The sequence below is a fragment of the Lynx canadensis genome, chromosome F1 (assembly GCF_007474595.2).
Source record: "Lynx canadensis isolate LIC74 chromosome F1, mLynCan4.pri.v2, whole genome shotgun sequence".
Lineage (NCBI taxonomy): Eukaryota > Metazoa > Chordata > Mammalia > Carnivora > Felidae > Lynx > Lynx canadensis.
This window is the reverse complement of record NC_044319.2, coordinates 59,596,407-59,624,146: the sequence shown is the minus strand read 5'-3', so window position 1 is coordinate 59,624,146 and position 27,740 is coordinate 59,596,407. Positions and strand designations below refer to the sequence as shown.

General features: G+C 50.7%; 1 protein-coding gene across 1 annotated transcript in view; it reads right to left on the bottom strand.

Annotated features, from left to right (window-relative positions):
• Positions 1–788: 788 nt before the first annotated feature.
• FAM78B (family with sequence similarity 78 member B) overlaps positions 789–27,740 on the bottom strand; it is an 81,472-nt gene continuing 54,520 nt past the window's right edge. Inside the window, 1 exon segment of the mRNA XM_030302797.1 lies at positions 789–2,266. Within this exon segment, the coding sequence (XP_030158657.1) occupies positions 1,744–2,266 (523 nt within the window). The 3' untranslated portion in view covers positions 789–1,743.

The following is a 27,740-nucleotide window of genomic DNA, read 5'->3' as shown; positions in this document are numbered from 1 at the left end:
TAACTAATCTATAAGACAGTAGCTGGTGGTTGGGGTGTGAGGTTAACACTACATGATTTCAAGTGGATCTGTTAACCCTCTCTTGTAAATAAGCACCATCCCCTGAGACTAGAACCTGAAAGAAATTAGACTTAATTGCATTTTTAATAAAAATAATTTAAAAAGTCCTCTTGCTTTTCCTTCTCCATTCCTAGACTCTGGGAGAAGATCTCATTGGAGCCAACCATAGGACTGTAATAATTACTCTGACCCTCAACTCTTTCACCTCTGAAATTAGGCTGCCGGTATCCATCCATAAAATCCACAATGACACTGTGGCAGGTTTATAATTATTTTGCTTGGGGGATTTGGGTGATGGAAGCTAGAAGAGCTGGAAAAATTCTTACTGTAAAGACTAGAAACTCTTTAAAATGTTTGAGATTGGCCTAGCTAAAGGAAATATGGTCTCTCATCCTTGATGGTTGGATCTCAGCCATAGAGTCTTGCTTAATGTGAGCAGCTCATATTTTCATTAAAGAGCTCTGAAGTTAAGCATTATGAAGCACTTTCTCACAAATGCTCATGCAGTTAAAGTTGAGCTTCTGTGAAATTGAGCTAAAATAAACATATATAGATAAAAAGTGTATGTACTGGGCTACAAGTACATAGGTAGGCACTGCTGGCAAATGTGTTAGTTATGCTGTCTCCATCCTGACGTGTATGTTTGAATGCGTGCATGTGTATACATATGTGCATTCTGTATGTTCACATCATTCAGAAACTAAAAAAAAAAACAAAAGGAATGAAAATAGTATTCTTATTTGTTAAAATGTTCTTGAAATTCTACATGGATTCCATGGTTTAGAAACAATTATCTTTTTGTAAATTTAGGGCTAGAAACGGGGAACAGAATAGGCAGCTGTAAACAAAATTGCAATTAAGGTTTCACTAAAAACATGGCAAAGGCCCCAAATACCATAGCTACTGTAGAATACAGGAACTATCTATCCAAATATTGTGATTAAGGAATACTCCGAACGATCAGATTTTGGAAAGAAGTGGGTAGATGGAACCATTGAGAGTCTCCATCTGTCTGTTCACATCAGGACCTTGGACAGTTCCAAGGAGGCTCTCCAGAAGGGAGCCCATATCACTCTATCTCTCGTTTTTTTAAAGTGTGCCTTTCATTCCACTGAGTATGTTGAAGAGCTGATGGTCTACCAATAAATTCACAGGTATTAATTTGTAATAACAACTTATTTCTTTCTTTCCCCATTCTCTTCGCCACCTGACTTTCATTCCACCCCCATCCCCAGCACCCTCCAGTCAGACAGTGGGACTGTCTGTCTTACAAACACCTGGTGTGGATGTTTTCACTCCCACTTCTAATTGGTTGGGAAGCAGCATTTGCCACAGGCACTGTTTAATTTTGTTTCCATCCCCTGCATCTCGCAGGAAAGCAATGGTCAATAGTTCAGATAAAAGAATCATCCTGGTCAGCTCCAAAATATGGCTACTTGCATGGTAATCACAGCAAGTCTGTCAAATCAGCGATTTCTTTATTCCTAAAAGGAAGGGAATTTTCCTAAGGATTATGGTTCTACCACCCAAGAAGCAGCCCTACTCTTCACAAGTGGCTGCAAAGGCTGGCAAACCGAGAGGTCTGCTTTGGCTCAGAAACTCAGTTTGGCTCCTGCCACCCCTGGCAGCCTCACTGCGTGTCTCAGCGTCATGTGCTCCACACACAGTCAGGCCAGTCTGCTTCTACTTAGGAGGGATCACAACCAGAGGTGGCCCTCGTTTGGGTCTCCACATGAGGACCTGGGCATCGTTGGCATTGGGTTTCACTAGTGCATTAGGGGGGATGGGCTCCATCCGGCTCAGGATCCGGGGCTGCTCCTGCTGAGTCCTGCCCACTAGCCGGGCCCGTTGCCCCAAGAGCTGAAGAGGGTCCACCTCAATGTCCACCCTCATCCTCCACTTGATGGTCTGCAGAATGATCTTCTCCTTCGTGGTGGTGTTCATGGCCACCAGCCAGGTAGTGAAACTTTGGTCCCTCTTGATCCTTGTGAGCAGTGGCACATTGCTGTCACTCACTGGCACTGCCCACGTCACACTTGGGTAGAAGTTGTCATTCATGCTGACGGAGAACCTGGAGATCTTGTTGGTGGGACCAACCAGGGTCACAGTTTCTGTGGTGTTCCCGTACCAAGGGTAGCTCACCCCATCTGAGTCACTGATGGCTTTTACTCTCCCTTCCCTCAAGTCAGGTAGTTCCCAGCTTGACCTGGCAAAGCAGAAGAGATGCACAAGAAAAGAAGAGGCTGTATGAATTTTTCAAAAGATGGAGAGGTGCCCAACACTTACTAACACAGTCAACTTGGTCAAAATGGGAAGCTCAGAGGGGAATTCAGGTCAGAAAGTTCTATGCTGTGCTGCTTTGGGATGAGATAGGGACAAATCGAAATAACACAAAGATTAAAAAAAAATACCAAAAAGTTAAATAAAATCATAGCTGGTTTAACTGGCAACGGGAAGCTCAAAGAGGCATTTGTGAGCCCCACAAAGAGGTATCAACCACTTGGGATGGTGGAATTGTAATCAGCTATTTAGAGTCATTCCATTGCAATAACAACTTTCTTGGGAAGTATGAACGTGTGCAAGGTTTGTTTGTTGGGAAGAAGTGGTTATGGTTTGATGTACTTGAAAGGAAGTATCAGGTGGAAAGGAGGGCAAAAGGAGGCAGAGTTAAGGGTTACACAAATTTCCCAGAAAATCACAGTCGTAGAATTTCTACTCAACAAAGAGGGTTGCTTAAATTCCAATCATTGGCCAATCCAGCACTTGGAAAACAGACATAGAAACTGACACACAAGGAGATAATGGTCACCTTCTGGAAACCACCTCAAAGCAAACATTGTGCTGTAGGCTGGCATACATAGTCTCTAAAGTGCTATTGTCCCATTGACTTCAGGTCCAGACTGGAAGTCTAATTGCTAATTTTATTTTATTTTTTTAAAGATTATTTTAATGTTCATTTATGTTTGAGAGAGAGATAGAAAGAGAGAGCGAGCCAGGGAGAGAGAGTGCAAGGACGGGAGGCGCAGAGAGAAAGGGAGGCAGAGAATCCCAAGCAGCCTTCACGTTGCCATGCAGAGCCCAATGTGGGGCCCAGACCCACGGGTCATGAGATCATGACCTGAGCTGAAACCAAGAGTGAGATGCTCAACTGGTTGGGCCACCCAGGCACCCCATTAATTGCTTAGTTTAGCGAACCTGCCATTCTGGGCACTTTGCTACTTCTCTTGGGTACCCCTGACTTTAGCCCATGTCTCTTCCCCCAGCTCATCATCATCATCGTCACCACCGCCATCATTGTCACAGCTGATACTTATTGATTGCTGCTCTATTTCAACCACTGTGCTAAGTACTTTAACTATGTTGTCTCAGTTGATGCTCAAAATATCCCACAAGATGAATGAACTTTTATTTCCATTTTACACATGAGAGGATAGAGGTTTAAAGATGTTAAGGCCCATAATGTGGGTTCTACAGATTGTAAGAGGTGGAGTTAGGAGTTATTTGACTCCAGACTTTGTGCTTTTGACCACTATACCGTATCACTTCCCCAAGTACCCTTACATGGTTCTGGAGAAAGTCAGAGTGGAGGGGACTCTGGCTGTCCATCTGCTTGCAGCTCCCAGAGCAGCCACCGGGAGCTGGATTGAATCCAAACAGAAGCAGAAATTAAGTCGGCAGAGCCTGAGTGTGCATTCTCCATATATCCACTGCTGGGACTAGGAATGATTCTTAGTAATATGAGAAGATTTTTTTTTTTTTTTTTTAGTGAAAGGCAGATGGAGAGAGAATTTTTAAAAAAAATTTTAATGTTTATTTATATTTGAGAGAGAGAGACAGAATGCAAGTGGGGGAGGGGCAGAGAAAGAGGGGGATACAGAACCTGAAGCAGACTCCAGGCTCTGAGCTGTCAGCACAAAGCCAGACGTGGGGCTCGAACTCACAAACCGCAAGATTAAGACCTGAGCCGAAGTTGGATGCTTAACCGACTTAACCAACCAACCACCCAGGCACCCCTAGAAACAGAATCTTAAGTAGGCTCAATGCTCAGTGAGGAGTCTGACACAGGGCTTGATCCCACAACCCTGGGATCATGACCTGAGCCAAAACCAAGAGTTAGATGCTCAAACCACTGAGCCACCCAGGAGCCCCAGAAGAATGTAATAATTAAAGAAATACAAGAGATGCTCCACTCATCAGCTAAGTTCTTCCTCTTATGAAGTGACAGAAGATCCTACAGGGCTTTATACACATGGCTTAAGAGAGAGCTCCACTGTCAAGTTGATGCTGAAATGTCTCAGCATCTTTTACTGTCACGCAGGGACATTGAGACACTAACTACTGCCTCTGGCTGGCCTCCACAGCACTTCCAGTGTGGCTTCCTGGAGAGGAAGTGAGCGCACAGCTGCAAGAACCTTTTCTCTTGTCTGCATGCCCTTGGTAGCTGCCGGGAGTAACTGCAGTGTATCATGATTGGCAGAAATGAAGAAGAAGAAATGACCTCAAATAGAAAGTCAGAGAGATACCGTTTTGCTGCACATGCTGGTTGTAGCTGAGCCAAGGAGTAGCTCACTGAAAATGCTGTGGCCATTTCTTACTGTACAAAAGGGAGTGTTATTTGAGCAGGACATATTCATATATGGGTCAGAGGTCAGGTGAAGCCCAATCTGCTTATTGGGTTTATGAAATGGCCAGACTGGAGTCAGCTTCTTGCCTCCAGCCAAAGTGTGGAGACAGTTATTAAGTCACCAGGCATTTACTTCCTGTGTTGCCTCAACTCTGATCTCCGTTTAGGTTACAGTGATGAGACCTGTTTGGGGTTCTTTTGTGGGACTAGAGGACAAGTATTCTCAGCAGTGTAACACTGTACTTAGACACTGTGCCAACTGTGGCATATTGGCTGGGGAATTTGGTTTTTGATTCTGTTATAACACTGTCCTTTTAAAGACTGGCTATCTTGCTGGTTGATTAAGATACTTTGTCTATAGTGTCTTCACGGTTCCTATTTTTGCCCCCATCTTCCTGCCCAGAGCTACGTGAACAGACTTAAGCCCAGGGTCTAGAGGTCAGTCAAGTGAGAAATTTACAAAGCTTAGTTTGGTCCCAGATGTTCCGAAAACAGAGATAACATAATAAGGCTCTACTCTTGTGTCTGTCTTGGGAGAGAAGGAAGACACCCTTTTCTTGGAAAATTCTGTGGAATAGAGAAACAAGCTTCTTATTCATCACATGGAAACAAAGGGACATGGCTGAGTTTAGCCAATGGGTGCAGTGACCTTGGGAGGCTACGTACCCCATCCATCTACATTGCTGTGACTTTGGCCACTGCTCTATCGGAAATCCTTTGGGTCAGAGGCATGTTCTCTCCCACAGCCCCAGGGTGGGTTTGATTTTGGAAGTAGCCAAAATTCACTATGACTTAAATCTAGTGAATAGGGAGTAGGTTTCTTTTCCAAAAATATCATAGTTTTATTTCTTTTATGAAAAATAGGTACTAATGCACATTCTAAGGTAGTGGCTTTTTTTTTTCCTCCAAAAAGAGTTATGCCTATACAATGCATGATTGGTTTATATAGCTGATAAACCAGTTTGATAATGGTTTTCAAAGAAGTCCCTGGTGAGTTTCAGGAGTGACAGTACCATGGAGTCACTCTCTCTTTTAGAGAACTACTTTAAATGAATGCTTGAGGCGCTTCAAATCCTACATGGTCAAAGTGAACTCACCACCTCTAGCATACACTTGGCCCCTTCTCCCATCTCTGCTGCAGCAGGTGACCCACTACTCACCCAGTCTTCAAGGCCAGAAATAAGGGCCATCTTCCTATGCTCTTTCCTAGACTGTCTCAGCTACCGCATCACTGCATCCTGTGAATTTTGCTCCGTACGTGATGTTTGAATTTATCTCCTTTTCTCCAGTTCTCACTGCCGTCATTTAATTCACACCCTTAGCATCTCCCACCTGGTCTACTGGTAAGGGGCCACAGCTGGGCCTCTCTGCATTCAACCCCAATCCCTTTCAAATTCATCTTTTAGCTGCATTGGTGTTCCCACATGCAGACATGATTCTGTCCTTTCTACACCCTTCGAAGTTTCCTCTGAATGGGCATCAATGGCATCATCTACATGGTAAGATTCACGTTTCTTAATATATGGCTCTCCATGGTCTGGCCTTCCCACCCTAACATGCCATGCTGTTCTTCCCCTCTTCCTTTTGCTCATGCCATGCCCACTGCCTGAAGCTCTCTCTCCCCTGCTAAAGTCTCACTGGACCTAAGTACTCTTTTTTGAGAATCATTACATGCGTCACCTCCTCCAGGAAGCCTTCTCTTCCAAGCTCTCCTGGATATATCCAGCTCTTTACAGGTCCCAGGTTATATTATAATTGTTTGTTTATGTGTCTGCTTTCTCCATTAGATTATGCTTTCCTTGAGGCTTGGGATTATGACTTATTTTTGGATCATTAGTACTTAGCACATTGTTGGCAGATAGTAGATCTTAATACATTTTTGTCGAAGGAATATTTTATTTAAATCATTTTCATGCTTGTCTTATATACAGCTTGTATATAACAAAGTGTTTTATCTCAGTTTTATACTTTATATTTTCCCTCACCTTAAAAAAAACTATTATCTACCATTCATGTATTCCAATATTACAATTGCACCATGTTTAACACCATGTTTATCCTTGAGGGGGAGGCAGACAAGCCACACACAAATAAAATGAATGAACTGGTGACTACAAATGTATTTAGTGACTGTTCATGCCATAATACACCTACATACAAAAATTAATGACACAGACTTGGAGTGATACAGGAAGTCAGAAACATGGACATCCATGCAGGCTATAGGGGGAGGGTTTGGGGAGGAAATGGAATTTGAGCTGTGAGGAACAAAGAAGGGCACACCTTGGCGGGAGGTTCCATCATGGACAAATGTGTGGCATTAAGCATGAACATGGAGTGTCCAGGAACCAGAGGGACCACCTGGGAAGAGTGGAGACAAGGCTGGTTGGGCAAGGCAGTGTCAGTCTGGGAGGAAGTGCCTTTAATAATGGGCTTGAGCACTGGGCTTCATCCCAGGGGTGGTGGGACTTTTCAGCAAGAGATGATGAGCCAGGAAGAAAGGTGATGTATGAAGAAGAATTAGAGAACCAAAGGGAGGGAACCAGGATGCTCCGGAGCTTTTGCAACATTCTAGGTGATCTTTAGTGAAGCTTTCATCTAGGCTGGTGGCTTAGAATGGAGAGGAAGGGCCACATATAAGAGATACTGCAAAGGTAGATCTACTGTGGCTTGGCAACTGATTGCCTCTCAGAGACAAAAGAGGGAATAAAGTAAAACATTCACTCAAACAATTATTCAGAAGAGCCAAGCACAGTTGACTGGTGTGTGTGTGTGTGTGTGTGTGTGTGTGTAAAATCATTCTCAGAAGTAACAAGGTGTGGCCTCACTGTGGCTGACATGCCACACCCATCTCCAGACTCACCCACAGTGGAATTTCAGGGTGCAAAGCTCTGACTCTTCCATTAGGCAGGGAAGACGGAGTTGTGTTTGTCTTTGTGTCTTTGCCCAGGACATGGTGGTTAGAACATGGAGCACACACACCTCTCGTTTCTCCTTGTGTCTCGCTAGCTCTTCCTCACCATCCTTTGCTGGTTCTGCTTCATGTCTCAACCTTCTACCTTCAGAGGGCCCCAGGTCTCAGTCTTTGGCCCTCCTCTCTTTTCCATCTTGGTGAATCCAGTCTCATGGCTGTAAGTACCATCTACATGCTGACAACTTCCAAATTTCTATCTCCAGCCTGGATTGCTCTCCTGGGCTCCATATAATCCCTGGCCCACCTACCAACAACCCTGGAGTCACTCTTGACCACTCTCTCACCTTCCACTTACTAACTATTGGCAAATCCTGTTGATGTCGTCAATATCCGTCTAGAATTCAACTCCTGCCCATCCACCACCTCCATCGCCACTACCCTGATCCAAGCTACAGCTGGCTCTCCTGGATTGCTGCACTAGCGTCCTGAACTAGTATGCTTGCTAATACTTCTGCTCTGCTGCTCTGGTCTATTTTCAACATGGCAGTCACAGTGGTCTTGTTAAACAAACGTGAAATTATGTCACTCCTCTGCCCAAAACGATTCCACGGCTCCTATTTAGGAAACGTCAATGTTCTTAAGAGGACCTAGGTGGCCCTGCATGATCTGGGTCTCCATTTCCTCTTGTGTATCATTAACTTTTCTCTCCTTCTTGCCAATTCTGGCCTCTGTGCTGCTCACTGAGCAAACTCCCACCTCATGGCCTTTGCACTCTTCATTTTATCTGAAGCATTCTTCCTTCAGGATCTGTAAGGTTTGCTCCCTTGCCTCCATCATTCCTGGCTCAGGCATCGTGTTCTTAGTGCCACCTTTCCTGTCAACCATATTTAAAATTGCAACTTCCCAACCCAGTGTTCTTCATCCTATTTCTCTGATTTATTTTTCTCCACTGTCTAATATAATATATAACTTATTTCGTTTATGGTCTCCCAACTCCCCAAAGGTAAGCCCAAAGTATGTCTTATGTTGTGTTCACTGCCATATCTCCAGTACCTAGAACAATGCCTGGCACGTGGAAGGAGTTAAAAATTGGGGCCCCTGGGTGGCTCAGTCGGTTAAGCATCCAACTTCAGCTCAGGTCACGATCTCACAGTTTGTGGGTTCGAGCCCCGTGTTGGGCTCTGTGCGACAGTCAGAGCCTGGAGCCTGCCTCAGATTCCGTGTCTCACTCTCTCTCTGCCCCTCTCCTTCTCACACTCTGCCTCTCAAAAAGAAATAAACATCAAAAAAATTTTTTAAAAAGGAGTTCAAAATTATTTGTTGAATAGATAGGTATTGAAACAGTCTGAAGTGAAAGGTAGGAGGAGACTGAGTTTCAATTGGGACGCGATGCTTTTGTGGGGTTGCAAAGTTGGGTCTAGAGCTTAGGAGAAAGTCAGGGCTAGAGGTGTAAATCTGGCAACTGTCTGCATGGAGAGGGTCAGCTGACCTGACGGTGATATTGGGATCACTGGAGCTGAAGGAGATGCCTTAGGAGGCTCGTTCAGATGGCCAGAAGACAAAGAGGAAACTAAGAAGCAGAAGGACCAGCAAAAGGGGACAATGAACTTCCAAAGTCAAGAGAATTTCAGGAAGTCACCATTGTTAAAAGCCACATGAACTGGAGAGAGTGGGATTAAGAAAAAGACCATTAGATTTATTATCAAGACAGCGGTGAAGATATGCTGGTGGAGGCCTTTCGGTAAGCAGTTATGGGGGGAATGAACAAGCACAAGGGAAAAAAAAAGAGAATTCAGGTAATTCCTTCAAGAAGTTGGGCACCAAAGTTGGAGAGTTGTCCGAGCAGAGGAACCGAAAGCAGGATTTCTGGAGCCAGGTTGCCTCGGCTTGTAAACTGAGTGCTACCACCTACTGGCTGTGTCAGTTAGATAAGTCACTTGCCCTCTTTATGCCAGTTTCCATCTCCAAACTAGGCATAGTAATAGGACTCCCTTGATGTACTTGGTGTGAGCCTTAAATGAGATAATGAATGTGAGGCGTGTGGTCAGGCATGGGGCGCGAGTGAGATTTAAGTTCAGATATGAGTAAGGAAGCGAGACGTGGGAAGAGAGAGGGTTGGGAAAGAAGGAAACTCACAGCCGTCAACCCTTCCAGCTGCAAACACTTGACAGTAAGCATGTGAGGCAGGGATTATTGTACCCTGGTCACACACAAGGAACAGAAGCTCAGAGTGAACTGTGCAAACTCCTCCTCCTGGGGAGGGCAGTGCTAGGCTTTGAAGTCAGGTCTTTCTGGCCCCAAACCCTGCTTTCTCTCCTTCACCATGCTTGTGGGAAAGCTCCTTAATCTTAACCTTCAATGAGTCCCCAATCTCATTTTTTTCTCTTTGAGGTCTTCTTGGTGGTGAGTGGAGAAAGCACTGATTTGGGTGTCAGTGCCAAAGTAACAGCTGGCTGGCCTCAGACAAGACACTCCTGTCGGCCTCAGGCTCCTCATGTGTAAAATGGGAAGGCAAATTAGAGAAGGAAAGTGACTCCAGGCAAGTTACATCTCGAAGCTGTTACAAGGATCACACAGAGCAATGGCAGGTGAGCAGACGCTTTGGAAACTATAACACGCGAGACCCACATTAGTTATCTCAATTCCCCTCCTTCTCTTACAACCCTCTCCTCACGGGATAAACACAGTGTTTTCATTTTGGACAATCAGTCATTGACCCAAAGCGCACAGCTAATGGACTCGCCAATGGAGCTAATAATGAAAGCATCGATTATTGCAACCTTCATGCTTTCTGCAGCCCAGTTTTAGAAGAAAAAGGCAAATCTTCTTTAAACAAGCTCGTGCGAAGCATTTCATGCAAATAAGTGGCCCCTGGGTTGAGGTCCTGTTTCTACCCAGACCCAGCCAGTTCTCCCAGGGCCCACGAGGAGCAGAGCAACCTCCCCGAAGGAGCCCCTCTTTGCTCCCCCCACGCCCCCCGAAGCCCCATGGTCACCAAGGAGATCGGGAGCCAGCAGCAGCATTCTTGAGGGCAGGGAGTGGGCAGGTATTCGGGGGGTACTGCTGACACTGATGTCCCCTGATTGATGGGTGGTTTCAAGGGTGTTTCAAGCTCCCAGGGAGGCTGTGAGATCCAGGATGATGCTGTCCCTCAGCCCAGGCGACAGGAGCTCCTGCCTGGCCCTCCACTTTAAGAGACCCACTGGCTATGCCATTTCACATTGTGGGGCTAGGCGGACGTGTCCATCTGGAGCCGGTGCCCCTTCTTCTAGACCATGCTCTGGGTATCTGGGATCTCAGTATTCCCAGCCCATATGGCCCCACACTTGCCTCCACGGTTGATGCAAGGCCTTTTTCCTGGTCTGTCTTCTTAAGGGTAGTCTACTCCACCTGTGTGAGCCAAAGCATGGTTGTTTGCAGGGGGCATGTATGGAGTTTGGACAGGTGTGTTAGGTGGTTAGGTGTCTACATGCATATCCATGATGGCCCGTATCTCTCTATATGGTACAGAGCCAGGGTGGGAAGGAGAGTGGGGCCAGCTAGGGGCCGGCTCGTATCTTCTTATGCCTCTGTACCCTAGCACAGAGCTTGGAGGAGTCTGAGAATTCTAAATCTGAACCTCGCTTTCTAGGTTGTTAGAAAGGTGTATCTGTCAAGGTAAGAGGACAGAACAGATGTGATTTAGCACTGCCAGTCTCACTTACACCCTCAGCTTTCCGTTAGTTGACTTAGAATTAAAACTACTATTTAGAAATATGGTATATAGGCCTTCGTTTGTGCTCCTACCTTGGATCCCACAAATATTGGGGACAGGTGGAGGTGGGAGATCTGGAACCCCGTGGCTTTGGAACTCTGGACAGCTCTAATTCAAAATTTCCTTTTGATTTGTGTGCTTTTACTCACATCTGTTCAGTCTTAACATTTACAAAGTACTCCCAGAAATAGCTTTGTACCCACTTCTTATATCAGTCTCATGAAGTGGGTATCATTCTACTTTCCGTTACACAATAGGGAACTTGCTCAGGGGTCACACAGCTAGCGATGGGCAGAACTGAGTTGCGATTCCGGGATCTGATTCAAAATCACATGCTTTCCTCACAATGACGCCCTGGTACCAAATTAGTGGTCCAAGGGTTCTGAAAAATAATGATAATAGTCATGGGTGATATTAGCTGACAGATGCTGCTGTCATCAATAGTGAAACATTTTTTACACAACTGCTAAACAGACACCCTCCGCCCTCCCCAGGTGCCTCCGCCCTAGCCATACAGGTTCCTTCCCAGGGCCCCGGATCTCTCCGAAATTCACCAACCAAACACAGGGTTGGACTGGGGACCTCCGAGACCCTACTCCAGCTCCAGGGCTGCATTTCAGCCCTGACCCTATCACGGGCACTGCTCTGAGTCTGTGATCTCTCCACCTGGTTGAACCTGCTCTTACAGGAGACTGGCTGCTGTTAACTTTACTCCCCTTTGATGGTGGGAAGGGCCTCCTGCCTTCTCTCTTTACCTTCATGGCTCGAACCTATGGTGTCACCGCTTGGGAAGGTGGAAAGTTAAAGAGAATGCCGTGTTTCCTGAGGATTCAGACTTTTCCCCGTCTAGTGCTGGAAAGAGCAGTGCACCCACATCCCGGAGAGCCTCCTGCTCAGTGTCACTTCTGACTTGGCAAAGGCAGCGCCCAGCACCTCTGCTTCCCCGGAGCCCTTCCACGTGAGGAGCTTGAAGTCACAGCCCATGGCGAGTGAGTTAAGGGAGAGGAGAGGATGGAGAGAAGCCCCTTTCCAGGAGCAGGTGGGGGCAGGGCTCAGGGCTGCGAAGAAGGCTGCGGTGAGAGGTGGGGGAGGCGGGGGTTCAGAGCCAATGCCCTACGTCACCTGGTGGGTCCAGACGCCCACTGCCTCTAGGCAGCCTCTCAGCCTGTTGAGACACCAGTCCCAGCCCCGGCCCTGGCACGGGTCCCGATTCTCAGATGGTTTGCACCATGATTACAGAGTAAGTTTTAAAATTAGGTCTTTCCTCATTCTGCACTGTTTATGTCAGACTCTGAGAAGCCGCCCACCTCCTCTTCCGCCCCTTCCTTTCTGACCACATCCTTTTTTCTTGGCACACAGCGAGGCATTTTTTTTCCCACAGCAGAAAAGACCATTTCCAGTGTTTTTAAAGAGCCATCCGTGTTGGGAGAGGCTCCGTGTTTAAGCGAAAGGCTTCTGTTGCCGCCGCATTCATGCTCTGTTTTGATTGGGTTTCTGTAGCATTGGAGACGCCTTCTCATTATGTATCTACCCTTCACCACTTGGAGGTCAGTTTCTCCAGCAGACCCCCTGTTCCAGCTGGGTTCCCAGAGGCCTCTGCTGGCTTGTTCATATTTGACAAGCCTGAAGTCTTGGGTCAGTGGCCAGTTTTCTGGGTCACGTCTGAGGATGGCTCGCCTCCGACTCCAATTCTGGGCTTCTTGGAGCGAAGCGGCCTTCCCCACAGACAGGTGCAGGCCAGGGCCGCCTTAAACACCGAATGTCCTCACTCACACCCGTGGGCCAGGCATGCAGGGCCAGACTGTGTCCCCAGGGAGCACTGCGCCCTCTGAGCTAGGCACGGCGGGGGTCCGTGCCCAGCCTCCAGGGGCTCACAACCTACTCGCATCAGAGGCTCCCCACACCCTCCTGTCCTCCAAATGAGGGTCCTCCCTCCATCTCCCAGAGGCTGCTCCAAGGACACAGCCTGGAGGGGGTGCTGTGGTGCTAAGACCGTCTGCAATGCCCAGAGTTGCCCACGGATCAGTGTCAGTCCTCACCCCACACTGCCTGCCCCGGTCAACGGCAGCCACCCCTTGGCCTGCATAGCTTGGCTCAAGTGACACTGTGTTTCCACTTCTCTTCCTCTTTCCCCTCAAAATGCTTCACATTCACGATGTGCAACCCTGTGAAGTAACTCCTCACTTTCGATTACAGAACAAATACAAACGAATGATTTTTTTAAGTGAGAACGTAGGCAAAACAAAAATAAAGGGAAATGCCCATAGTCCCATGATCATCGATTACTACTCTTTTTCTTTCCTTCTTCTTTTAGAGAGAGTGAGAGAGGGTGCATGTGTTCCTGAGCTGCGGAGGGGCAGAGACAGAGAATCTTAAATAGGCTCCGTGCCCAGCACAGAGTGTGACATGGGGCTCAATCCCATGACCCTGAGATCATGACCTGAGCTGAAATCAAGAGTCAGACGCCTAGCCAGCTGAGCCACCCAGGGGCCCCATCATAGATAACGACTTTTACCATTTTGGGGTGTCCATTCAATAACGCCTTTTTTAATTTTAACTAAGAATCTATCTGTAGTAGCGAAATCCCAAAATGAGAGGGAAACAACACGTATCCACTCTCCTCCTCCTCTTGTCCATCATTTGTCTGGCCTCTAGGGGATTCAGAGGATTCAGTTGGCTTCCATGGCTAGGGTGTGCAGCCCATGCCCCCCCCTCCCCAACACCACCACCTGGTCCCTCTGAACTCTTCCAGGGCCGAGGAGCAGAGCTCCTGGACGGTGCTGTCACATGGAGGCACTCGCTCTGCTGGCTGGTGGGGTTTTCGGGGCCTCAGAGGGAGGAAGTCTGATTTCTGAAGACAGAAATGCAGTGGGTGTTCTCCCCAGAAATGAGCTGCTCCTCCCAGAACACAGGACCCCACACAGCTGGCTTTCTTTGGGCTCCGCAGACCCTGGGCACTCGGATGGCTGCCCTGGATCTAAGCCGGACTTGGGTCCCCATTCACTTCTCCTCTCTAGGGTCCCTGCGTCCTCCTGATTGAGTCTCCCGCACCACCTGCAGCTCCTGACGGGGGGATTCTGATCTGCAGGTTACCACACTGCCAACCCATGCATTCGGAGTGCGAGGAGCCATGGCCTATTCACCCCGCCTGGTCCCAGCCCCAAGCCAGGCCTTCCCGGGGGCTCCTACAATCTAGAACCCTGCGGCTGCTGTGACAGCGAAAGGCCTCTGACCCTGTGAGCCCCCAACAACCCCCCCCTTTGCTTTTGTCCCTCCTGTTGTGTCACGGACCGGGAGGAAGTGTGGCTCGCTTGTTTCTTTTTGTGTTATTCAAGTGAGATTCCTAGTTTGGAGTCTCCCGGTGGATCCCTGGGGGAGGACGCGTTGGGGTCTCCCCACCCTGCCAGTCCCGGTGAACTGACAGCCTGGCATGCTGTGTGGTCTCGCTGACTTTTACACAGAACATCTGCAGCCTTTGCTGTTGTTTGTAAAGACGCAACCAGTTTTCTGGGGGCCGGATCTAATGATGACGCGTGCATCCGATGGAGACGATGAACGCTGAGGACGGCTGGCAGGGGGCCCCAGGCAGCCCCGAGGAGGAGACAGCCTCTCTGCCACCCCACCCTGACATCTGGACCTAATGCTGATGGAGGCCGGGGCCAGAATTCAGAGCTCTTCCTATCTGTTGGCCTAGACAGTGGTTATGATTCTTTCCTATCTGGTTTGGGAATCATCAAGGGGGACAATTTCTCGAGGTCAAGGAGATACTAGTAATGACATGATTGCTAAATCTTCTGCACTACGGATAGGAAGCAACTAGATATTTACCAACTGAATGAATGAACCACGGCAGGGCTTCTGGGCACAAGCGTCTGAGCAGGAATACGGGGGCACCACCAAGTCCAGAGCTGTCTGAGCCTCACTGATCCCAGCTTGGGGAAGAGAGATCGCCCCTTCCCACTCCTGTCCTCCCCCACCCCCCGCCATCAGCTAGCCGAACAGAATGGCCCACAGGGCTCAGGCTGCTTTGGGGGACCAGACCTGGGGAGTTAAGTAGAAAGACCAACAGATCAGGGAAGAGTCTGAGAGACCTTGGTCTGGGTCACCAAGCCAAGAGCGAGACTCAGGAGTGGGTTGGGGGTGGGCGGGGGAGGGGGGAGTATCAGTGCAGGGTCTAGGGTGAAGGCTGCTTGGCCCGAGTGGTCTTATGGGGCCTACAGTCTGGAAACCAGAAAGTGAAGTCAAAGGTCTGTTTATTGGATCAAGAATAAGACCAGAGGAGCCAGACTGAGCAAGACAGCTGTGGTGATGAGGTGGAAGTCACGGCAGACAGAGGGGACTCCGGAAAGTCAGATGTTATTAATACCGCTATTAATGGCTGATATTTCCTGGGGACTTACTGTGTGTCCAGCATTCTACTAGACACTTGACACAGCACCTCAAAGGAGGCACGAGTTACTCCCCTTGACTCCCCCCCCCCCCAAAATAGGGAACTGAGGCTCAGGTTAAAGCATTTGGCAAATTCACAAAGCAAGTAGGTGGCCGACCTCGTCTGAACCTGACTCCCCAGCACCTGGGCCCCCTTGTGGCTCAGAACCCAAGCTGTTGGCAGGCAGTACTGAGCTGAGTGCCCAGCCCGATTCCCTCTCCCCCACCCTCCCAAAGCACTGGTTCTCCGTCCAGCTGCTGGGAGCGGTCACCTCTCACCAGCACTGGGCAGGATGCAGGCGGGAAGGTGGGGAACGGGGACGTGCCCGTGCCCCTTCTCCCAGCTGCCAAAGACATCGGCTTCTTGTTCAAGGACATCCGAGCTCCTGCCAAATAATACCCAAGCGGGGGTCAGGGGGGTGGGTGGGTGGAAGGGTTAGGCTCATGAAGCTAAACGGAGGAGGGATGCAGACACAGGTCCACCGAAGGGACGAGGTTGAGGACCGAAATGGTGTGGGCGAGCGGCACAGACTCTTAAAATCAGAGTTTATTGTTTTCATTAACTTTCCGCTGTGTGTTCTTTATGCGCCACATTTCACTGCACGCTGAGCCGGGCAGCAGATGTGGGGAGTTATCGGCACCAGCTAAGCGGGGGGGGGGGGGGGGGGGGGGGGGGGACAGGCAACATGAGGCTGCCGACACCTCAGCCTGGTGACACGGCCATGAAAATGGTTTATTAGGCAGGTGCCCTGCTTCACACACAGAAGGGACGCCTGTCTGCAGGGAAGTGGATGTGGACACGTTTGTGAGCGCAGAGGAGTTCGCACGGGTATTGCCAAGCGAGAGGGACAGAGAGGTCCTAAAACGTCCAGGGACATCTAAGTGCTCCCCCCGCGCGGCCATGTGCCCTCGGTCCAGGTGGACTGACCCCCTCGGCTATCACCAGGGACATCCTCCGCACACCCGCCCTCCTCTAATCCGCAACAACACTACCAGATGGCCGGTGGCACCACCCCGCTTTGCAAAGGAGGAAACTGAGACAGAGAGATGATGTCACACCGGGATCAGGCCGCTGGGCAACCACGGAGCCAGGATTCACATCTGAGCGGTCGCCTCTTGGCCCAAATTTCAGCACTCAGCTCTCCAGAGACGGACAGTTCTCAAGCTCCTTCCGTGCTCCAGACACCATGCTCGGTGCTGTGATTCAGCTCATTCGGTCTTCATAACCTCCTCGTGAAGGAGGCGTTGCTAACTAACCCTGCCGGCCCCAGGCAGCCTCTCGGACGGAGAAGTTAAGGAACTTGTCTGTATTCCCCCAGCTGGGAAGTGGCTGAGATGGGATTTAGACCCAGGAGAGACCCCCACAGTCTTCCCCTTAAACTGGGTGCCTGCCTCCCACGTGACCATGTTGTGTTTTCAATTTTAAAAAGTTACATTATTGATCTGTGCCTCCCGATCTGCTCTCCCTGCTCAGGGATGAAATCCTTTAACACCTTCTTTTTGAAGTCCTTCCACCTCCAAGGCCATATGGGGGGAGGGGACACGAAGAAGGCCTTGGCTTGGCTCCTGGCAGGTGTAAGGGCTACACAAATAGCTTCAATGCAAAGAGGGAGGTGAGGAGTGCGCTCAGGCCGGAGAAAGTTTCTGGGGTGTTGGAGATGCCAGAGGGCACCTGTTTCTTGGTATCGTATTCTTTTTGATGCTATTGTGAAAGGCATTGTTCTCCTAATTCCCTTTTCAGAACACTCGATGCTCGTGCTTAGAAACAAAGTTGATTCATGAAGAGTGCGTGTTGGCCGTTGTGTCCTGTGCTCTGGGGAAGGTGGCACCGAAGGGAGTCTCCCCCATGGTGGGGTCCAGGCTGCGGGCGCTTTGAGCCGATGCCGCTTAAGCTGTTGGTCACCTCCATCAAACACCCGGGGGACTGGCTTTTGCCCCTGGATGGATCATCTCCTCTCTGAAGATTCTGGCATCAGCCTGAGAGCCAGCAGGGGAGCTGACTCACAACAGAAACCTCTGGAACCTCACACTCTTTAGATGTGAAGTTGAAATCGGGAGCTTTAGGACTCTTCCTGTCTTTGGGAGCCCATCAAAACTGTGTGAACCAGAAGGAGCACCGACATCCATCCACATGCCGTGTTCCCCTTGGTCCTAACTCTCTTGCCAAGGGACTCTCCCTCCTCTGCAGACCCTGCTGGCGGGGCAGAAAAAGCACTGCACTTGACGTCAGAAGATCCAGGCCTGCATCCTGGCCTGTCACTCAGCTGCACGGCCCTCGTGAGCTACACCCTGGCTGTCCTCGGCCTGGGTGGCCTGAGCTGTAAAATGATGCCCCCTTACGGAGCCACGGTGCAGGTTACATGGCAAGTGTGTGGAATGCTAGGTTTTTTTTTTATGCCCATTACAATTTCCGGGCTTCATCGAGTGACATCCAGCTCTGGCCAAGCCGTTTCCACCCCGCAGTCCTCCGGGAAGTGCTTCGTGACCATTTCAGCTCACCGGACTGCTGGTGACTTAGCCACCCAAATGTAGAGGCAGACGAGGCAGATGCTGGCTTGGCGCCTTCCCCAGTTTACAACTCTTCCCATGACAAGGAGAATGAATCCCAAACCCCTCACTTTCCCCAGTCACCCTGCCTAATCTTGTCTCTGACTCTCCCCCCAGCGCTCCATCCCCACCAGCTTCCCTTATAGTCCTGAAACATGCCGACTCTTCCCTGCCCCAGGACCTTGGCACATGCTGCCTGGAAAGCACTTTTCCCCATTATTTACGTGGGTAACTCTGAATAACCCTTAGCTCTAAGTGCAAGTAGTACCTCCTCTGGGACCTTTCCTGATCTGCACTCATCCTCCCTCCCCCAACGCTGAATTAAACTAGGTTTCTGCCATAGAACTCTGTTCTTTTTCTGATTTCATACAACACATCACCATTTGCAATTACACATGTATGAGCGTTTTTATGGTTTAACGTCCGTGTCTTCAGGTGGGTTCGAACATGCAGACTCTGGTTACTACGACAGACCGAGTACCTGCCACACTGTGGCACACAGTGGTGTTTCAGGCACATGTGAGGGGTGAAGGTCTGCAGAAGAAGCAGAAGGATGGAAGGTGTTGGAGACGGAGTGGCGATGTCGACTGCCTGAGAGGGAAGGAGGAGGAGCAGGGCGGGGTGGGCAGGAAGAGGGCCAAGTGCTCTAGGAGATGAAAGAAACCCGGTGGGAACCCCCTGAGAGGGACTGATTGAATTTAAGGTTTTGGAGGAGCAGCGTGAGGGATGGTCTGTTCTGAGGCTCCCAGGAGGGGTGGATGCTGCCTCCTGATGGGGTGCAGTTGGAGTGTCCCGAGTGCCCAGCCGGCTAGGAAATGGACCAGGAAGTAGGAGAGGGCTCCACGGAGGGGCCCATGTTGCCCGTGTCCCTGCGGTGGGGGTGGCCCTGCCCTCCAGGTGTCCAAGGGATACACAGGTGCCCCTGGACTCTGCAGGAGGGGGCTCTCTGGGAGACAGGGGGGCTCCGTTAACATCACTTCGGTGGGGGTCGAACAGCAGCTTTTCCCCGTGGGCCGGAGCCCCGTGGTCAACCGTGCCGCAGGGATTCAGGAAGACTTGGTTCACACAGTTCCTGAGCCGCACGGGGCACTTGGCCCCCCTGGCAGCCCGTGTAAATCCCAATGGCAGAGGCAGGGATGGAAAGCCAGACAGGGAGCTGGTAATGGCCACTTGCAGAAGTAGCTCTTTCAACATACAAAGGTTCATACCAAGGTCAGTTATACAAGGCTCCTCCTGGCCCTCCCAAGCTCTACTGTCCCCAACACCCACGTTCTGACCCCATGCACTCATGAGGGTTGAAAGATGTCAACATGAAGACCAGGGGGCAGCAAGTCCTATCCCTCATGCACCACTTCGTGGGGCTCCTAAGCATACAGTCTTGGGGAGAACGCTCTCCTTTCCAAGCCAGGAGCATCCAGCGATCTGCCCATTCAGCGATGCCAGAAATGGCCCGGCCCCCGGACAGGCACAGCGACGCCCAGCCACCGAAACCAACCTTATTTAACAGGAACACTGGACCGAAAAGTAAGTCACACAGGAAGTACGTGCCATGGACCAAAGGAGGAGGCTACGTCGATGATGACGATGGGGTGAGAGCTTTCTAGCATCACAGCTTTGTCCTTCCTTCAAAGGCCACATCCCAGCCCCACTGAAGGGAATGTCTCCGCAATCAGAATCAATAATAAAGGAAAGCCACCTCAGAGTTATGGCTCATTTTAAATTGGTTCCATGATTTCTCGAGCACTTGCCATGTGCCTGGTACTGTCCTTAGTGCAGGGGACACCAAGAATGAAGACACGCCCTCCCCCCCCCCCCCCGCCAGGGAATGACAGCCTTAGAGGCAGATCACTTCAATATGGTATGGGATATTTGGGGACAAAGCCATGTCACCCTAGGGGACGTAGGAGAAGCATGGACGCCAGCTGAGGATAGGAGCAGGTGGTGACAATGGTGACGGCCAATGCGGATGGAGGGCTTGCTCTGTGTGGGCATCATTCCCCGCACTTTGCACGCTACTTATCAATGGTCACAACCGCCCAACGAGGTTGGAAGTAGCACTGTCCCACGGGACTGGGGTTTGGGGGGTGAACGAACCAGCCCGGGGTAATGAGGGATTTGAACACACCCCGCGTGGAATCCCGGGTGAAGAATGGGTGGCAGAGGAGGAAGCGGCATGAGTGATGGGCTCAAGGCGGGGCCCGGGCAGAGAGGATACCCGAAGCACTGCTGAATGACTTCGGACGACTTGAACATCAAGTGGGGCCAAGAACGAGGGGAGACAGGAACCCTCTTGTGCTGTTGGTGGGAATGCAAACTGGTGCAGCTGCTCTGGAGAACAGTGTGCAGGTTCCTCAAGAACTTAGAAATGCGACTACCCCACAATCTCACAACTGCACTACTAGGTATTTACCCAAGGGAAACAAAAATACAGATTCAAAGGGGTATATGCCCCCCGATGCTTACAGAGGCATTAGCAACAATGGCTAAACTATGGAGGGACCCCGAATGTCCATCGACTGATGAATGGATAAATATATATATATATATATATATATATATATATGGACTATTACTCAGCCATCAAAGAGAACAAAATCTTGCCATGTGCAACGATGTGGATGGAGCTAAAGTATATTATGCGAAGCAAAGTAAGTCAGTCAGAGAAAGACAAAGACCATGATTTCACTCATATGGGGAATTTAGGAAACAGATGGGCATATGGGAGGAGGGGAAAAAAGAGAGAGGGGGAAACAAACCAGAGGAAACTTAATGATAGAGAACAAACTGAGGGTTTACAGAGGGAGGTGGGTGGGGGATGGGCTAGATAGGTGATGGGTGCGAAGGACGGCACTTGTTGGGACGAGCACTGGGTGTTGTTAGTGATGAATCACCGAATTCTACTCCTGAAACCGATATTGTGTATGTTAACTAGAATTCAAATAAGAAATTGATAAATAAAATAAAATACAATAAAATCCCTGAATGAATTTTTTTAAAAAATGAGGGAAGATGAGGCCGGGGACCCGGCGGGGGGCGGAGGGGCTTTGACCACGCCCCCATGGCAGGTCGGTGCAAGCAGGTGGGTTCTCAAGCATAATTCTTCATGGGTCCTGCCCTGCCACTCACCACTGCCATGGAGACACCCCACAAATGTTTGGTGACTGACTGAATGGGAACACAACCATAGCCAAATCCCGGCTTTATCTCCTCCTGTCAGTGACCTGACCCAATCCTTGCAATAATCCAGTGAAGTTGATAGTATGTCCCCCATTTTTAAAAAATGTTTACTCGTGTATTTTTGAGAGAGAGAGAGAAGCAGAGAAAGAGGGAGAGAGAGAATCCCAAGCAGGGTCTGCACTGACAGTGCGCAGCCCGACGTGGGCTGGAACTCATGAACCACGAGATCACGACCTGAGCTGAAATCGAGAGTCGGAAGCTTAACCGACTGAGCGACCCAGGCGCCCCTGTCCTCCATTTTAAAGCCAAGGAAACCGAAGCTCAGGAAGGTTAAATGATTTTTCTTAAGGTCCGACAGTTAGTAGGTGACGGAGACCGGTCTCGAACTCGCATCTGCATTCTGTGTCTTGTCTATCACACTCGCCCTGCTCTCGCTGAGGCGGGACAGCTGGAAAACCCAGAGATGGGGGTTAACATGGCCGAGCTAGTATCTTTTCCGAAACACAAAAAGCGGGGAGCCTTATGGACCAAGATTCTATTTTTCTGAAGAATTTTCCAGAACCTGGCTCTCAGGGAGAATATCTGTCCAAACCGCCTGTAATGCACTGAGCAAACATGAGCCAGAAATAATGAGGTAATAAGCTGCCATCAATGCTAATTATCTGTGCTAATGGCAGCACTGGTGCGGAGAATAAAGAGCGGTGGAAAAGTGTCCTCTGATGGCGGGGCACGGCCCTGCTCCCCGCCCCGCAGGGGATCCCGGGCTGGCTGCCCTCTGTGCAGCCTGCGCTCCCAAACCTGCCTGGTGTTCTCAACCCTCTCCAGCAGGGACCCCCTGCAGGTGGTTGGTGCTCCCCACCGCCCCTCCCCCCTTTCTTGCGCCCAGTTGTCCCGCTCTGCCTCTCCTGTGTCTCCTTCCATCCTGGATTCCCTTCTGGTTCTCTGCCTATTCGCTGTGTGTTGGTCTTCCAGCGTCCCGCTTCCTTAAGCCTGTCATCCAGGACATAGACCTTGATTTTCCTTTCCTCCATGTTCCTCAGCTGCCAGCCAGCCTGGCCCACCCAGAAAGCTAGTCTTCAAATCCTTTGACGCCCCAATGAGCTCCCCAAAGGGACTTCCACGTACGCGGCACAGCTTTTGTTGTAGATCCAAGCATCCCAAACATACTTAAATTTGGTGCAGCCTGTCTGATTATTTTTGCATGAAAGGTGAGAGCAAAGAGGTCCTAAGAAATGTCATTCTAATTCACGTTTTTTTTTTAAGTTTATTTATTTTTGAGACAGAGAGAGAGAGAGAGAGAGAGACAGAAAGAGCAAGCAAGCACAAGCAGGGCAGGGGCAGAGAGAGAGAGAAGGAGACAGAGAAACTGAAGCAGGCTCCAGGTTCTGAGCTGTCGGCACAGAGCCTGACGTGGGGCTTGAACCCATGAACCACAAGATCATGACCTGAGCTGAAGTCGGACGCCCAACCGATTGAGCGACTCAGGCGCCCCCACAAGTTTTTTAAAGTTTGTTTATTTATTTATTTTGAGAGAGAGAGAGAGGACGAGCAGGGCAGGGGTAGAGAGAGAGGAGAGAAACTCCCAAGCAGGCTGTGCTGTGTAAGCACAGAGCCGGATATGGGACTTGATCTCATGAACCGAGAGATCATGACCTGAGCTGAGATCAAGAGTCAGACACTTAACCTACCGAGCCACCCGGGTGCCCCCTAATCCACACTTTTGCCGAATAAGGGAATAAGTAACTTTAATCCTCCAACAATGCCCATTTTACAGGTGAGCCCATTGGGTCTCAGGATCTCCCAACCTGCCACTAAGCAGCCACTCTAGGATTAAAGCTGGACCTCTCTGAGCCCCAAACCTGTGTGCCATTAAGTCCACTTGTAAACTTCAGTCGTGGTTCAGGATAAGCAAAGAAACAAATATACAGAGGCAGCCATTCATTAAAGAAATCTTGCAGGGAAGTGTTCTGGAGAAAAATCTTGATGTGACAGATAAACAAGCACCCATTCATTTTCCCTATTTTACAAGTTTCTTTAAAAATAGATACCCAGTGTCTTAAAGCGGGGCACGTCAGAAAAGCCCCAGGAGAGGTACTGGGTGGAAAGGGGTAAGGAGACACGGCCAAGTGGTCCATCAAGTCTAGCTTTGCATGGCGGTTGTGAACAGCAGGAGAAACACGCAGAGGGTCATAAATTCTAATTTTTTATGCGGCTACTCCTCATACCTGCCCTTCCCATGACTTCTACCAAGAGAAAAGGGGTCTGATGGGACGTCTGTCTCCTTGGGTTCCCTTTTCTCCTGGGCCAAATGCAGAAGGGCCCAGCGTCACTCTCCTGCCGTGCTAGCCCCTGTAGGACCCCCACGTTAAAGCAAAGGGCTTGCTTTCTTTTATGTAACGTATCTTTCCGGACCTTCCCACGTGGGATCGTGCGATAGGCAGGCAAGAGGGTCATAAGGAAAGTGCTCTTTATTATTATTATTTTTTTTTTAAAGAAAGCAACAAAATTAGCAGACACAGATGAGGCAATGGAGGTAAAACAGGCATTGGGTTTTAGGGAAGATTTGACGCCTCCTGATTGGCTGGGATGATACAAGGACAGGGCTGCTGGGAAGGGAAACTGCCTAGTCCTGGGAATAATGATGATGCCCTGGGGAGAGGAGGGGACATGGGAAGAGGGAAGAGGTCCTCGGGGAGTGTGAATGAGTGTGTTCGTGTGTGTGTGTGTGTGTGTGTCTTGAGGCCACATTTTATAGAGCCAGAGGTTGGAGAGGAAGCAGGAGGTTGGGATCAGGGCTGACCTCACACAGGAAGCTCCGAATGCAGCCCCAGAGAGGCAGCTTTCTGGAGGGGACAGAGCCTAGGAAAGCACCCGCAGTCGCAGCCAAGAGAAAAATGTTGGCAAGTGAAAAGGAGGAACAGGGTGGTGGGAATCAAGGTCGAGTGGCTCTGGAGGGAGCGAGAAGCTGTAACCGGGAGGTGGGGGACAGAAGCAGAAGGGCCCCCCGCCCCTGCTAGGGAGAGGAGATGCGCCCTGCGCTCCCCGTAGGAACCCGTCCCCTGCCGGGCTGGGACCTGTGCATCTGGAGGGTCTGCGTGGCCGTGGGCATTTTGTAATCGGGGTGGACCCCGCAGAGCCCTCGGCCGCGCTGCGCTGGGGCTGAGAGAAGTCTGGCCCCATGCCGTCCTGTTCCATCGGGGCAGACTTTGCTCCAGTCTGTGCTTCCCTTAGAAGGCTGAGAGCCCAGGCGTGTCCTGTAGGTGTGGGGACAGCATGTGCCTTGATTTTTCTGCAGTGAACATGCCGGCCCTGTATGGATGCTGCCATGAGTCGAAATGGCTACATTGTCTAGAAGGAACCCTGAGAGTTGCAGAGGCCGGTCAGGGCCCACAGAGAGAGGGACGGGAGGCCTTCAGTTGTCGTGACAGCAGGGACAACGGTACTACTGTGGTTTATGCACTATTGCCTGCCAGGGGGTGGACAGCATTTTATACTGGACTCCCCGTAACCACTCTTCTGCGTGGTGGGTATTATTAGACCCTTTTACTGCGTAAAAACATGAGAGCCAAAACCGCCTGCCCAAGGTGACGAGTCAGAGGTGGCCAGACTGCCAGCCCGCTCTGACGCTCCAGATACCCCTTCCCATCCTCACTCGGGTCAGCGTACTCCCTCCACCTGTCCCTTCGATCGCAGGGGTCCTGCAGGGGCAAGCTGGCGGGCGCACGTGGCCAAAGACCGGCGGCATTCCAGCCCCACCCCCAAAGGGCTTGCCCAGGCCCTGTGGGCAGGGCGGCTGCCCTGGGGGGAGGGGCACCGCCTTTCCTTTGAGCACGAACAACTCAAAGACAGGCCCTCCTACCCTCCTAGTCCCACAAGAGGTGGCGGCCAGGGCGGCTGGGGTGGCCAGGCCGGAAGGACTTGGGTAGAGACACGCCCAGGCATCCCGAGGCTTGGGCCCTTCTGGGGGTGTGGGTACTCTTCACGGCTTCCCCATTCTGCGGTGTGGGCTGTCCGAAGCCACCAGGGGAGGGGAGGGACGGCACCAGTGGGAAGGCCACCACCACTGTTTTCCAAGGCAGCTATACAGCCTTTACCTCCACCGCCCTGCCTCTGGCCCAGAACTCCTGAGCCCCCAGGGACCCCCAGGCCCCCTCAGTCATGCCTCTCCTCACCCCTGTTGACAAGAGGGCAGGAGGGATGAGCAGAGAACTGCCCAAGTGATAGATACGGTGAGTTATGCCCACAGCCTCCCAGCAGACGGTCTCTGGGGCTGGAGGAGGGGAGACATTAGGAACGATCTTGCGGGGGGTGGGTGATACTCTCCCAACAGAGAGGAGTGAGGCGCTAACTCCCGAGGACCAGTGACAGTTAGAATAAACGCAGAGAGGATCAGACCCTAAACGCAGCAAGCCGCACACAGAAACGAATGCCCCAGCTGGGAACAGGCGACACCTAAAAATACGGAGCTGTGGTTCCCACAGGAACGCTCAACGGCCCACGTTCAATCGAGAACTGCTCTGGATTATGGGTTAGAGTAAATAAAGAAGATCATCTAAGTAACATAACCATAGGTTTTTAGCTTAAAATGACATCTGGTACCAACATATTGCCTGTCTCTGAGAAGCTCAAATTGCCAGTCGTCCTGGGAGCCCCTGCTGCCCTCAGCAAGTTTTCATCCCGAGTCGCTCTGACTGGTGGGAAGAACGCGTTTGGATTTCCAGCCCCCCCCCCCGCCCCTGCTTTGGGTCTCTGAGTCTCTGTGGTGACCCAGCAGCCACTGCTGGGATGACAGGCGGCCATCGTCGCACACGGCTCTGGCAGGGGCAGTGAGCTCAGCCTGCCCCCCCCCCCACCCCACCGTGGACAGGAAGCCCACCGGCCCCCACGCATGTCACTGTGCACCTGTCTCCTCTCCAAGAGAAAGAGCTTTTTATTTATTTATTTATTTATTTTTATTTTTTTTTTTAAATTTTTTTTTCAATGTTTATTTATTTTTGGGACAGAGAGAGACAGAGCATGAACGGGGGAGGGGCAGAGAGAGAGGGAGACACAGAATCGGAAACAGGCTCCAGGCTCTGAGCCATCAGCCCAGAGCCTGACGCGGGGCTCGAACTCCCGGACCGCGAGATCGTGACCTGGCTGAAGTCGGACGTTTAACCGACTGCGCCACCCAGGCGCCCCTTATTTATTTATTTTTTAAAGTTTATTTACTTATTTTGAGAGGTCGGGGAGGGGGAGAAAGAGAGAGACAGAGTGAGAATCCCAAGCAGGCTCTGCGTTATCAGCACAGGGCCCGACACGGGGCTCAAACTCACAAACCGTGAGATCATGGCCTGAGCCGAAACCAGGAGTCGGACGCTTAACCGGCTGAGCCCCCCAGGCGCCCGTCCAAGAGCAGGAGCTTTAAGTGCACCACGTCCGCAAGGTTGGTCAGTGGCTGCAGTTTCTCGGGAAGGAAGGCAGACTCATTCCACAAGAGATCCAACTCCTGGTTCCACGACGCACTATCTCAAGTCGCTTAGCCGCTTTATGCCTCAGTTTCCTCGGCTAAGATGGGGGCTAAGGACAAGAACAGCTGACTGGCCTGCTTTCATGTTCTGCTGCTCCTCTCCTTGCCCGGGGGTCCTTCCTCCCCAAACACCACCGGGGCAGGTCTGCTCGCACCCCACCGCACGCTGACCTTTGCCACAGGAAGTCAGCCTAGTTGCCCGGGAAACCAGGCTGGAGTCCTAGGATCAAGAGAAGGGGAGGAACCATCTTCAAAAGAAAACGGGCGGGGATTTATCTCCGGCCCTGGCCCTGGGTGTCATGAAATCCTGACTTCACATCCTCCCAGCGCCGCTGGGCATCTTTGAAGAGTCGGGCGGCAAGAGACTGTAACTGCTCTCCTCCTTCTGCTGCTCTGGACTTCGTTCATTATGTTTCCTTCCTGCGGCCGAGGCCAGTGCAAGTGAGCAATCACAGGCTTTTCCTCTCCTGTGCCGCTGTCCCAAGCCTGGCTAATCACTAACGTCCCCGCTCCTTTCTTGCTTGGCCAGTCCCCGACACAGCCAGCCTATGTCACACGCACGTCGGTTAGGGGCAGGGTGGGCATTGGCCGCTTTGGACTCCATGAAATCGGGAGCTGAGTTACACAGAAAACCCAGGGAGTCCCCAGGTTGGGAGAGTAGAGTTGTGGCCCCCAACTCGGAGAGACACAGCTTCTGACACCTCAGGTAGCAGGGCTCCGGGACACC